Raw genomic sequence first — 14,340 nt, 5'->3', positions numbered from 1 at the left:
CAGGCACAGGAGTCCTTTCCGTCATCATACTTGTTCCCTTCATTTCGGTGAAGCCAGGGAGGGCGACTATACCTGAGCGCTCCCTCTCCTCCCCCAAAATGGGGTCCACTTCTTGCGGTGTCTATGATTGCGCATGCCGTCCCGCCCAGTCCGCCAGCAGACAGGAGTCCACCCTCTAGCCACGCAGCGCTTCTGCAACACGCTCCCCCTGGCCCGCCCTTAGAGGGGCGTCCAGGTCCTGTGCCGGCGCTGTTTGCGCATGCGCTCTCCGCCCCCCCGCCGTGAGCGCCAAGGCCCTGTGCAGGTGGTGTCTGCGCATGCGCGCTCTCTCCCGCCCACCCCGGTTTTCCGAGAGGCGTTCTCTGTGAAGGAGGCGACTGTGCATGCGCGCCCTCTACTGTCGGGACTCTGTGGGTTCACTGTGTGTGCCGGAGAACGGTGTCTTCCTGCCGGGCTCCTGCGGGGATGAGGATACAGTGTTATGTGACAGCTACAGGTCACAATGGTCAGGAAAAGTTTAAAGGCGGCCCGCGGAGGGGTCCGGCGGAGGCGGCAGTTCCCGAGGGGACGTGCGGGTGCGCATCGTGCTCACGGGGACGCGGGGGCGACTCGGGGCAGGGGCTTCACCTCTGCTCTCGGAGCGCGGGTCTGTTCCAGGCCTGCCCGTGCCTGCACAAAGGCCGAGCGGTCGGTCTTCAGTCCCCTCTGCGGGGCCCCGGGGAGGGGGCGCGCTGCGCAATGTGGTGAGATCAGTGTGGCGGAGCCGGGACGCTGACCTGGGCGAGGTGGGGAGCCCCGAGGGGGAGGACACAGGACAGTGAGGGGCAGAGAACGTGACAGGGAGGGACCCTGACCAAGAGAGGGCACGGATCTTGATCTAGACCAGAGGAAGGACATTGACCGAGGTGGGAGTAAAGGTGACCCTGGCCCTGAACAGGGAGGGAGGGGACGCTAGTCTAAAGGGAAGAGCCAGGCAGAGGGAGAATAAGTGAAAAGCTGTGAGGCAGAATGACTTGTCTTTGCTTGAATAGACGTGATGGCCACTTTTCCTGGATGCAGTGAACCCTCACTGAAAGTAGTGAACTGTTGTAGGCCTGAGCCAAGGGAGGGCGGGAAAGTGAAAGTTTGAGGTCTGTGACATAGTCAAGGGCCAGTAGGGCCACCCCACCAAGTTGTGCAAGTTATTCACTGCACAGGGGCAGCTGGCTGAGGGGTGAGGGTAAGGTCTCACTCTGGCTTGCCCGGCGTTCACCAAGCTGTGCAGTCATCCTTGTGCTGGCGCACCTGAAATAAGCAAAGATGCCTTCCTTTAATTCCCACGGGGGCCCTGTCTGCTCAGAGGACCCCTTTGTCTAAATCACAACATGGCGTAATGTGTGGGTTAACTCCTTGTCCCGGGGGCTGTGCTGTGCTGCTAGATCATGGGCCAGAGTTAAGGTGCCTCCTCTTTTCAATTGTCTTAACCAGAGATAGCCATGGGTAGCAACAGGACGTTATCATATCACAGCACCCAAAGGTGCTATGTATTACACGTGTTCAACAACAACTCCATGGGGAAACTGCAGCGGCAACTGTACAATGGCGACTATTCTGTATTCAAGGACGTACCCATGTTTGAGAGCGACTTCATCCAGGTGAATGATCTGGTCCTTCCACCTCCTCTCCCTGATTCTTTCTTGCAATCTCCTGTTCTTTCCTTTTCATTCTTCTCCTTCCACAAGAATTTATGGAAGACCTGTTAGGTGCTGAGTATGCAAAGATGTCTTCAGACACCTCAACCAGGTAGAGGAAACAGACATTTTTTTTTCACTTACTGCTTTATACACCCAATTTTATCAGGTGGTTACCCTTTGCCATATTTGCTTCAGATTAATATTTTTTAAAGAAAAAAAAGGATATAATTTAATCTCCCTGGATGCCCTTTCCTGATTGCATTTCCCTTTCTCTCCATTTACCACTGTTCTGAATATGTTCATTAGCATTCCCATGCAGGTTTTTGTCGTTTTATATGTGAGCACTTGTTAAACATTTTCTGACTCTTGTAGATCCAGTGTAGTCTTGTTTTATATGTGTGGACTTTAGACGTGATATTATACTGGGTGTACCTTGCTCAGCTTGCTTTTTCTCACTTGGTGTGTTTTTTAGGAACTTTAGGCTCTGTATATCCATTGTATTTATATGGTGCTGTCCAGTATCGAAAGCACTTTGGTGTCCATTTCCTGTGAGCCTCACCACAACCTCACTATGTAGGCAAAATGAATGTCCTCATTCTACTCGGGAGCAAACTGAGTTCCAGAGAGTGAAGTGACTTTCCCAGACCAAAAAGTGGCTGAGGCCAAGGCTTTCTGACATCCAGCTCAGGGAGTTTCTACTCTACGCTGCTTTCTGGATGATGGTGTGGGTCCTATCCTAGCAGTATGAACCAGACTTTGGGTGTAAATAACCACATGCCTTTTAAGTGTGAGAGAGAAAAGTAGAGAAGAATAGACGTGTGAGAATCAACCAGGGAGCTCCATGACTTTAGATCTGTCACTGATTCTCAACCTTGGCTGCTCCTTGGAATTATCTGGAAAGTTTAGAAAACACTTATGCCTGGGACCCCCACCACCCCCCAAGATTCTAGTGTACTGACTTGGAACAGTCTGGGCAGCAGGATGTTTCAGAGCTTCCAGTTTACTGTAATGTGTAGGCAGGATTGAGAATCAGCACACACAGACACAAGACACAGACTATTATCCTTTCTGAATCCGTTAAAAGTTAGGTGAAGTGGCTAGTATCATGTCCCTTTACCCTTAAGTTTTTCATGTATCTTTCTAGGAACTTGGACATTTGCTTATGTACCAGCGCAATTTCAGTAAATTTGATGTCAATGGAATACTATTATGAAATATATAGTACATGTTCAGATTTTCTCAGTTGTCCCAATAGTGTTCTTAGTAGATGTTTTTGCCAGTCTAGGACCATGTATTACATTTAGTTGTCACAACTCTTTACTCCTTTAGTCTGGAATGACCTGTTCACATTTGATTGTGTTTTGCATTGGCATTTTTAAGGTGAAAAAGATGTTTTTATTTTTAATAAAATGTCTGTTTTGTGAAATTCTAAAATGGTTTACCTAGCCCCTTACTGTGAGTGACTTGGGTTGTGTCCAATCTCTTGCTATCAGAAATCGTGGTAATGAACAACTTTGTACATAATTTGCGTGTGTGCAGGTAAATGTAGAATAAATTTTCAGAAGTGGAATTGCTGGATCTCGGGCTGAACATGCATTTGTTATTTTGATACTGATCACGGGCACTTATGAGCAGGGAAATGCGTGATCACAGGTATGCTGAGCAAGTAGAGTTTGGCCCCAAAGAGAGGTCAGATGGGAAAGGAAATGAGTCAGAGCTGTTGCTGTGGTACAGGGCTTGAACTGTGTGTGTGTGTGGGAAACTAGCATCCCTTTGAGCTATTGCTGCACACCAGGAACTGTGCTACATACTTTATTTACGAGTGGAGCGGAGGAGGACAGATAGAAGAGAATGTAAGAGAGTGCTGCTTTCCTCTTTCTTCCAACAACAGATCAGCAAAAGAGGAGAAGTGATCGATGTGCACAACAGTGTGCAAATGGTGACTGTGGGCATCACATACACCAGCCCCAACCTCACAATACCTGATGTCATGCTGCTGGCACGACCAGCTGTGAGCTGTGCAGTCAATGCCAGACATGATCGAGATACCTCAGGGAGGGGCTTCAAGTCGACAAAGAGCTTGGAGTTGACCAGGTGAGTCCCTCCCTGTGAGGAGTATACAGAAGGGACAAGACAGTGAGGCACATAATTCGCCATAAGGTAGAACCCAAAGCAAGAGGAGCTTCTACAGCATGACTAGCAACTGTGGTTTCAGAGCAGCAGAGATCAGAGTCAGCCACAGCAGTTCACCAAGGCTTTGTGGGGAAAGTGGCCATTGATTATGTAAGGAAGGTTGTGGGAATAAGACCAGGAAGGGATTTGGGGACATCCAGTGGGAGGGCTTTGCATGGCAGAGTCATTAGGGGTTAACACCTACCATTTTTGGTACATGGTCGGAAGCCATAAAGGTGTTGAAATGAGGCATGATGGGATTAGTGTGTACTCCAAATCAGGGCTGCACATGTCAGGGCTGAGGAGGTGAATGTGAGAGCTGAGGTCAAGAGGGCAGGATTTGGTAAATCTTAATGGAGAGAGTGGACTGGCCGGGCCAAGAGGCTCACAGCCTTTTCCTTCCTGTTTATCCACACCTAATCTCCCACTCCTTTGCTCCCTATAGGCTGCTTCCTTTGAAGTTTGTAAAGTTATCCGTCTACAATTATGTAAAAAAACAGATCCACTTGAAGCTTGCCACTGGCCGCTCTTTTTACCTACAACTGTGCCCGTCTTCAGATGCAAAGGAAGATCTGTTTGCACGCTGGGAAGACCTGGTGTATCTCCTGAGACCGCCAGTGGAGGTTTACAGTGGTACCCAGGCTGAACCAGCTGGTGACACAATGGACATACCTGTGTTGGAGGCAGAGGACGAGAAGAGCCCAGCAGTAAGCCTTTGCAGAGTCTCTCAGAGATAGGGCCAGGGTGCTTTGGGAGAGAGCAGCTGAGGCTCTCCCAGCCTGCTCTCCCAGGGTCACTGGGTAAACACATTGCATTTGGAAGAGCTCAGGCCAAATGAGCCACCATATATAGGCCTTGTCACATTGGCGAGCTTCCGAGTGCTTTTGCGTATTCAAGGTCCCTTAGATGTCAGCTCCTCTAATCTTATACCCAATGTTTTAATGCCCTCAACAGCATCCTGACTGTCCAATCTATTCTGGAACACTTGCTGCTGCAACCCAGGCAGTCTGATCTGTTGCGGGACATTTTTAACTATGAGAAAGTCTTTCCTTTATTTGAGTCATGCACGAATTTTTCTATACATCTGTGCATTGCAGCATGATTTGTGCACATGTACACAATTTGTTAATAGGTGTCAGAATGTCAGATGGGCATAGCTCTTGACCAGTAGTCTCACTTTTAGAAATCTATTTTGCAGAAATGCTAAGATAAGTGTATAAAATAAAAGTGTGAGGATGCTCCCTGGTGAATTGCAGTAGTGCTCTCCCGGGGCCTGGGACTGTCGAAGCAAAACTAGAGTGACCATTGCGGGGGTACTGTAGAGGGGATTCCTGCATCCACTGGGAGATGACTAGATGACCTCAAAGATCTAATTATAAGCTCTTGTGTTGTTCAGCTTAAAGAAGACAGGGGATAGCCGTTTCTAGTTTCACTTATTTTCTTTTCTACTTTCCTGTTTTTCTTCCCGGCACAGACTGTGGAGCTCCATGGAGAAGGAGACGAAGATCAGGTCAGCATCAGGAGCCTTCCCATGGTTGCTGAGGTGTCTGGGGCCACCTCTCTTGCTTATGCTGGTGGGGAAGAAATCCAACAACGTGCTTCCCACACATACTGTGAGCTTAGGAACCCACTCTCTTTCGTAATTACGGCATCTCCAGGGCCTGACCAAGGGGAAGCACCAGGGGCAGCAGCAGCAACACCTGAGGATAGCATGAGTGTGGTTGCAGGAGGGGAGATGACCAGCAGACCTGTTACAGAGGCCGCTGAAGGTCGAGGAGAGGGACCCTTTGTCTCAGCCTCGCAGAGTAAAGAGAACGTGAGTGAACAGGGTGGAGGCCAGAGAGTCTCCCAACCCCAGGCTGAGGGCCTGAGGAAGAGAAAGGAAAAGGGGAGAACTCCCACTCAAAGGCCTTCCCTTCCTGGTAGGATGGGAGAACATAAGTCAATACTAAAATCCCATGGAATCATTCAGAGAGATAAAAAGGAGAAGGACCAGAGAAGCCCAGGGGCTGAGAACATGGCTCCTTCTCCAGCCTCAGCTCCACCCAAAAGAGGTCTAGGTGAGTGGCCAGATTTCCCTCCCTTCTTTTCTATTGGATTTGTTATTTCATATTCAAATATTTTGTGCTCAGATGTATGCCGTAAATTAGGATAAGTGAAACACTAACCCTCAAGCAGCTTGCAGTCCAGTGGAAGGCATTACAAACTTTTCTCCTTTTCTCATCTTTGTCACTTGCTTCAGAGAATCACTGGTGCTAAATCATAGCTAGCACAGGCAAACAAGCATTATATAAAGAAAGGGGCAGTGTAAACCTGATATGGTCTGGCTGTTTCCCACTCTGAGCTGTAAACTCTGTGAGGATAGGGACATGCATGGAGGTTGACTCCATCATGCAGTGAGTAGATGGCTCCTCTGGGAAGAAAACTGGAAGTCTTGTTTCTTGCCTGCTCTGTGCCGCACTGTACCTGGCATTTTGTGCATGTGTCTTATTCACACAGCCAGCAGTGATAAAGTTCTATTCATCTCAGTTTTACAAATGAAGGAAATGGAGGTTCAGAAGATGTCGGTATCTTGGACAAAGACACACACACTGATGAGTAATACAGTGAGGATTTCAACCTATGTCTTTCTAGTTACTAACCTATGCTCTTTGCAGAACTTAGGAATTATTTCATTTAATTGCTAATTTAAAAGGCAAAAACAAGTGCATTAAAAAAAAAAACCCAAAGAAAAACTTACTTCAGACTTACGGAAAAGTTGCAAAAAAATAGTAGGGTTTCCCTAAATTCTTCTCCTGGCTGTCTCTGATAGTAACACCCTACATAACCATAATACAATCATCAGAACCAGATTAACATTAGTACAATCTTATTAACTCAGCTAAACATTTGAATTTCATTGGTGTTTTGGTTCCAGGATCCCAAACTGCATTTACTGGTTATTTCTTTTCAAAAACCTGTTTTTCCCCAAGTGTTTGCTCACTGCTTTTAGCATTCATCAGTGGGTTTTGTCTGCAGCAATTATTCCTGTGGTGTTTGCCTAGTGGAGATTTTATGTTTCCCTGATTCCCTTTACATGTAATAATTGGAATTCTACTATTAGGAAGAATTATCCTTTCTCCCTCATTTGTTTTTATTCAATTATTTATTTATTTATTTATTTATTATTATTATTATTTATGACATGGATATTTATTCTATGGGTTATAATCCCCCACTGTTATTATTATTATTTTGCTTAAATTATTCTAAGACCTTTAGTAACTCTTTCAGTTTGTCTCCTATGTTCCTGCAACAAGCGTCTGTCTTTCTTGGCATTTTCTACAAGATGTTCCAAACTCACATTTTCCATGTCCTAGCCCTGCAATTAACCACTTCTTCAAGGAGTCCGGGCTCTTTTTATTGGGAAATGGTGTTTATATATCAAAATCTTGACATTATGTGGTATTTGTTTTGACTAAACTTGTTCTGTTTTGTTTTTCAGGTTTTCTCAAAAATTGAGGAGGAGCCGATCCATGACTAGGTCAGATGGGACGCCGTAATCCAGAGATTGGTTCCCTTCCCTTCTTTTGCAGCTCTTCCTAGTCTAGGAGGGAACATATTTTAGACATTCATGAAACTTGAGGATATCAACTAGACTGGATCTCAAATGTCACCACGATCTATCAAACATGGGTAAACATAACTTGCCTGAAGTAGGTCAATTCATTCATCTCTTGAAACAATTAAATGCCCACTGCATGCCTTGCCCTGTGCTAACAACTGGTATGTATAAAGACAAATCAGGCAGAGTGGGGAGTATATGCTGAGATACGGGGTACAGCTTCCATAGAGGCTCAAAGGCATAAAAGGGCAGCTGGGTGTGTTTAGGATACTCACAGCTCTGTGTAGTTGGAGCAGCAGGAAATGCAGTAGGAAAGATGTGCTCATGCAGGTCATGGGACAGAACCTACCGAGGTATGTGGGGCAAAGGAGTGACTTGACCACAACTGTGCTTAGAGTGCTCCCTGCTCGGGTGAGTGCAGGGAGACTGAAATCAGAGAGGCCAGTTAGGATGATGGCCATGCAGGAAGAGATGATAAAAGGCCTGAACAATGGACACATAGATGAGTCACGGACATAGACCCCATAGAATGTGGTGAGTGATTAGATGAGGGAGTGAGTGATGGGGAGAATATGAAGTGACCCCCAGGTTTCCTTCCTGAGGGTCTGGGTGGATGGCAGTGCTGTTCACAGAGGTGGGAAAGTAGAAGAAGATGAGCAAATACGGCATTAATGAGCTCAGTTGGACAGATCTGACTTGATCTTTGTATTTGAAGATGTTCCAGTTTAATAGGACAAGATATGGTGACTCAGTACTTTTTAAGTAGACTTTGATGTGTGCCTACAGTATGCCAGATTCTCTGCTTTGGACAGAGCAGGGTGAGCTATGCAGCCCTTAGGAATAAAGCCCTTAGGGAGCTCACAGTCTCTGTAGGGAGATAAGACATATTAAGGATATAAAGCTACACCGTGAGACAGAATTTGAGCAATGCCTTCACAGTACCACATGCTAGAGGATAAGAGAAAATGTGTTTGAGGCAGTCACTAGTCAAGTTTGGCTGAAGTACCGTGTGCCCATGGGGGAGCAGTTGGAGATAAGATGGTTAGGACAAGTGGGTCCAGACTGTCACAGGCCTCAAATGACATACTTAGAAGTTTGCAGTTGATTGTGGGCTTTTTTTTTTTTTAAGCCAAGAAATGATATGATCATTAGTAGACTTTTGAATCAGAATCCATGAGTAAATTAAGATAAAAACCTCTTTCTCATTTTCCTTGGGGTACCTTTATTGATTATCATCCTGACTCTTTTTCCAGGGTCTTCAAATAAGAGCCCCAGAAAAAACTGGCTCTTTCTTCAGACCTTCAAAACCCTCCTTACTACACAGACAGTAGAGCAAGGTTCTGAAAGTGAAAGATCCAATGGGATAGGCTCTTTACTAAGAAATAATAACCTGCTGTAGATAGGGGAGACAGTGTGGAGGAGAGCAGCCTGGAGGCCATATCATGCAGTCTTCAGATTGTGGTAAGGAGCTAGAGGTCACTGGTACTGTGACAAGTGCAGCCAAGAAGGCAGTAACCTTGGAAGCCCATCACAAGAGGCACAAGGTCTTGGGGGGCAAGCTGTTTCCACTCTGCTTGCCTTTTACATCGAATAAATAATACTTTCCTTTTTGCAATGAAACACTTGTCTTTTTTAGTTTACATGTCCCACAGCATAGTAATGACCTTGGAAGTTTCTGTGACATCAGCTAAAGTGAAGCCTGAGACCCCAGGCTCCTGCCTAGCACAGCCCCACCTCATACGTTTGCTCAGCAGAACCAAGAGGAGTGCTGCTTCTTGCTTTAACCACTGCCTGCCTTTGGTTCCCCAGGCTATGACTGAAAGTCACGTTCTGTGGGCTCAGAAGCCTCTATGTCCTTCTCCCTCTTCTGTCTGAAGGTCCATGAACATAGATGTTAATTCCAGTCCATAGATTAAGAAAGAACAGGATTTGTGTCTACTCAGGATATTCAGGAGAGGGGAGGAAGAGCACAGCAGCATTTCTCTGTGATCAGAATAAAAAAGGCTATCATCTACACTTAACGATTCCACATCTAGATCGATACCCTGAGGAAACTCATACATGTATTCCAGGAAAAGACCATGAGAATTTTGGAGTAAAGCACAGGAAATATCTCCAGTGTCCATCAGTTGAAGAATTGAAAAATTATGATGTATGTATACAGTGGGATACTATACAACATTGGCAGTTAGACATATTGCCGTGGGTGAATCTCACCTGCTGCTGAATAGAAGAAGCAAGTTGAAGAAGAAATATAGTTCCATTTATAGAACAGTTAGAAAACAAGGCTAAACAAGACATGATTACGTATTTAATAGTTTGTTTTGAGAAAAGCTAATATCTCTAAGGTGGAAAAGAGATGTCATCTGGAAAGTATACACAAGAGATTAAGTAGTGTTGGGAATTGTCCTATTTCATAAGGTGTTGAGTATATAGGTATTTAATTTTCACATTTTAACATTTCTGGAAGGATGGTCCCTGAGAGATGTAGTTATCATTGTCGTAGAAATAACCAATTTGTTTTAGTCACTTTATTTTTCATGTATTCACAAGAGTATGTGTGTCAAAAATCAAAGTCTGAAGGACAACTTTTTAATAAGTATGAAATACAAATTTGCAGTGACAAATCATTGTATCAGTTTAGTTGACAGCATTTTCTTTTTTATGGTGTACAAAATAATGGTATATCTTGAACTGATAGCATCTTAGTTCAAATAAAATGCTGGTTTTTTTCTTTAACCCATACATCTATGGTACATGTGCTGTTTTGCGTGTATATTTTATAATAATCTACTGTCTGTCCTCATACTTCCATCTTGTACAGGGAACAGAAAAGCTGCAAATACCTATAATTTAGGACTGCTCAATTGGGGAATATGACGGATTGTGGCAGAGACTGCTAGTTGACGACCCAATGTCCATTCTTGCTTTTCTTACCATAACCTTAATTTTATTGGAAACAGGGCCCCCATAGCGTTGTCTTCTTACAACCTGGGGGTGATTAGAGAAGAAAGTACGGTTTATTGACATTATTGGTAAGTGATCCTGTTTGTTTAGAGTGATCCTCTTTATTCTTCATCATTTCTTAAAAATCTTTTTTTGACAAAGTCTATTAATTGTCTTTTCTCTCGTGAGATGTTAAGGTTTTCTTCTTTCTTTTATGTCAGACAATTTAGAATTGTATTCTGATCAACTGAATGCTATGGGACTCTAGCTTTTGAATACATCCTATGGAAAATGATGATCTTTGAGTTGTATCTGACCTAGTTAGGTTCAGCCACAGTTCCTATCTGCCATCTATGGGCTTTGCTTCCCCTATCAGTTCAATTTTAAAGTGTTTTCAGTGCTGTTGGTATCTATCCCACATGTGCACCAGTGATGGATGGTTTGCAGTCTGTATGGTGGTCTACTGCATACTTTTGTTCTCAAAGATAGGGATATGCTGTTTATATTCAGATTCAAGCATCTGCAGCCTGGAGATGAGCCTAGGAGTTTATACACAAATTCGTAGGATTGCTTTCTTGAGCTCCTCTGTCTCAGCTACCTCCCAAACTTTCTCCTGTTCCTAGGGATCTTTTCCTGGTCTTCTTGCTAGAAATTGTGACTTTCATTACTTTACTCTGGTGTGCACTCTTCATGACTCTGGCTGCTTCTCTTCCAGGTAATGAGACGATATAGAGCAAAAGACCAGCAGGAGTTCCCGCTTCCCACACCCTACAGAATCACAGCTTCTGTAGTCAGAAGTGTTCTTCTTTAATCACATTTTAGGTGCCTGCCTGGCCGTTGTTGTCACTGTGGTGCTGTAGGATTACTTAGGGGCCAGGGCAGAAGAGAAAAAAAAGAATTTTCCCCACTCATTCTGAGCTGAAGGGTCCCCAATTCCACTCCTCAGTACAGAAATGGACGCCTTCTCCTGGAGCTCTTTCTGTTAGACGTCAATGTGAAGTTCTGGGTTTCCAGCTTCTTTTGAATCTAGGCTAGGAGAAACAAGAAGAGAAAAGAGGACAAATGTGCTCGGTAAGTGGTATTTCAATATATATTTTCCTTCCCCAACCCACCTGCTACTGTTTACTTTTTAGAGTCCTCAAATCCGTACATTGTTTCTGTGATTTTTAAGTGCATTCACTGGGAGAGAGAGAGTAGGATCGTTCACACGATATCTTAACTGAAAGTGAAGCCTGACCTTAAGTTTTAAAAACACTTTGTTATGAAAAAATCAAAACATGAAAATAGACAAGTATCGTGAACTCAGCCATCTTCAACTAGATAGATCTAAAAAGGTTTCATCTCTGTGACTCACCTAGCCACAAACTAAACTAGTTTAAAGAAAATGTGAGACATTGTACCATTTCACCCACAAGTATTTCATTAGATATCTCTAAAAGATAATGTATTTCTATATGGATTTATAAAACCACAGCTACAATACTATTACCAGAAATATTAATCATTCCTTAATATTTCAGTAATTATTTGAGTTTCCTCATTGTCTCATAATATTTTCAGTAGGTTCTATATTGTTGGGTCATGTTTATTTTTATCTAATTTGACAATCTTGGTCTTTTCATTGAGTCGCTTGGACCATTTATATTTAATGTTACTGATGATATATTTGCATTTAAATCTACCACATTTCTTTTTATTTTCTATTTGGTCCATCTATTCTTTATTTTCTTTTTCTATTATTTTGGCCTTGTTTTTGATTAAGTATTTTTTGTGTGATTACATTTTATTCCTTGATGGGTTCTTAACTAAAACATTTTTAGTGTACGCATTTAACTTATCATAGTCTAATTTCAACTAATATTATGGTAATCCAGGTAAAATTAAAAAGATATAGTTATCTGCCTTTCTGTCATTTTCTGTTCTTTTCACTTCTTGTGTTGATCCAAATCTCTATCTGCTATAGTTTCCTTGTGATTATTGTATATCTTTTAAAATTTCTTGTGTTTCGGGTGTGATGAACTCTTTCAACATTTGTATGTCTGAATAAATCTCTAAATCATATCTGTTTTTGCATATATTTTTGCTGGATCAAGAGTTTCATGTTTACTTTTTAAAAATTATTTTTAGTACTTTAAAGAAATTGCTATTTTCTGGCTTGCACTGTTTCCATTGCCCAGTCTGCTGTAATTCCTCTTTTTCGCTCTCTACGTAGTGCATCTTCTTTTCCTCTTCTTTATTTTAATTTTATTTTTTTCCAGCTTTATTGAGTTATATTTGACATGCAACATTGTGTAAGTTTAAAGTGTTCGATGTGTGGTTTGATACATTTTTATATTACAATATGGGTACCACTGAAGCATCAGCTAACAGCTGTATCATGTCCCATTATTAGCATTTCTTCTTTGTAGTAAGAATAATTAAGATCTAGTCTCTTAGAAACTTTATAATTGGTTGTTTATAGAATATAAATATATAGTTATATGATTTATAATACAGTATTGTTAACTATAATCAATATGTTGTACATTAAATTTCCAGAGTTTATTTATTTACCAGTTTCAAGTTTGTACCCTTAAACAACATTTCCCCAGTTCAGTCGCTCTCCAGCACCTGGTAACCATCATTCTACTCTGTTTTTGTGAGTTTGGCTTTTTTAGATTCCACATACAAGTGCAATCATACTATATTTGTCTTTCTCTGACTTATCTCACACAGCATAATGTCATCAAGATCCATCTATATTGTTGCAAATGTCAGAATTTCCTTCTTTTTCATGGCTGAATAATGTTCCGCTGTGTGTGTGTGTGTGTGTGTGTGTGTGTGTGTGTATCACACCACATCTTCTTTATCCATTCATTCATTGACTGACACTTAAGCTGCTTCCATGTTCGCTGTTGTGAATAATGCTTCAATGAACATGGGTATTCAGCTATCTCTTCAAGAGGCTGATTTCAGTTTCTTTGCCTATATACCTAGAAGTGGGATTGCTGAATCAAATGGTAGTTCAATTTTTTATTTTTTGAGGAACCACCATACAGTTTTTCATAGTGGCTGTACCATTGTACCTTCCCACTAACAGTATATAAGGATTCTCTGTTCTCCACATCCTCAGCAACGTTTGTTACCTCTTGTCTTTTTGATAAAACCCATCCTAACAGGCGTGAAGTGGTATCTCATTGTGGTTTTGATTTGCATTGTGGTTTTGATTTGCATTTTCTTGATGATTAGTGAAGTTGAGCATCTTTTCATACACCTATTGACCATTTGCATGTCTTCTTTAGAAAAATGTCTCTTCAGGTCCTTTGCTCATTTTTAAATTGGATTATTTGCTTTTTTGCTATTGAGTTGTATAAGTTCTTTACATATTTTGGATATTAACTCCTTATCAGATATATGGTTTGCAAATATTTTCTCCCATTATGTAGGTTGCCTTTTCAATTTATTGTTTCCTTTGCTGTATAGAAGCTCTTTAGTTTAATATAGTCCTACTTGTTTATATTATTTTTTGTGCCCTTTGCTTTTGGTGTCTCATCCAAGATATCATTGTCAATACCGTGCAATGTCAAGGATCTTTTTCTCTAGAAGTTTTATAGTTTCAGGTCTTATATTTTAGTCTTTAATCCACTTTGAGTTAATTTTTGTGAATGGTGTAAGATAGGGGTCCAGTTTCATTCTTCTGCATGTGGATATCCAGTTTTCTCAGCATCATTTACTGAAAAGACTGTCCTTTCCCCCGTTGTCCTTGGCACCCTTGTTAAAAATCAGTTGACTATATATATGTGGGTTTATATCTGGGCTCTCTATTCTGTTCCACTGGTATTTGTGCCTGGTTGTATTGCAGTACCATACTGTTTTGATTATTATAGCTTTGTAGTATAGCTGAGAATCACATAGTGGGATGCCTTCACCTTTGTTCTTTCTCAAGATTGCTTTGGCTATGTTGAG

General features: G+C 42.4%; 2 protein-coding genes across 13 annotated transcripts in view; both read left to right on the top strand.

Annotated features, from left to right (window-relative positions):
* Positions 1–10,194, top strand: part of GARIN6 (golgi associated RAB2 interactor family member 6) — a 43,620-nt gene extending 33,426 nt beyond the window's left edge. Inside the window, exons 1-8 of one of the 12 annotated variants that reach the window (XR_011530300.1) lie at positions 390–743; positions 1,468–1,634; positions 3,565–3,767; positions 4,291–4,552; positions 5,320–5,661; positions 5,772–5,905; positions 7,330–7,520; positions 8,703–9,069. Coding sequence is in view for 6 of the 12 variants with exons in the window: in XM_070586831.1 (XP_070442932.1) it covers positions 503–743; positions 1,468–1,634; positions 3,565–3,767; positions 4,291–4,552; positions 5,320–5,905; positions 7,330–7,346 (1,476 nt within the window). In the remaining 6 variants the exon portion in view is untranslated. Of the gene's footprint in view, positions 1–323; positions 786–1,467; positions 1,635–3,564; positions 3,768–4,290; positions 4,553–5,319; positions 5,906–7,329 lie in introns of those variants that run through there. The other 11 variants (XR_011530298.1, XR_011530299.1, XR_011530302.1 and 8 more) reach the window with 11 other exon arrangements.
* TRIM58 (tripartite motif containing 58) overlaps positions 10,188–14,340 on the top strand; it is a 57,305-nt gene continuing 53,152 nt past the window's right edge. Inside the window, exon 1 of the mRNA XM_070586836.1 lies at positions 10,188–11,466. The gene's annotated coding sequence lies outside the window, so the exon portion shown is untranslated. The remainder of the gene's footprint in view (positions 11,467–14,340) is intronic.

The sequence above is a fragment of the Equus przewalskii genome, chromosome 20 (genome assembly GCF_037783145.1).
Source record: "Equus przewalskii isolate Varuska chromosome 20, EquPr2, whole genome shotgun sequence".
Taxonomy (NCBI): domain Eukaryota; kingdom Metazoa; phylum Chordata; class Mammalia; order Perissodactyla; family Equidae; genus Equus; species Equus przewalskii.
This window is presented reverse-complemented; position numbering and strand designations above follow the sequence as displayed.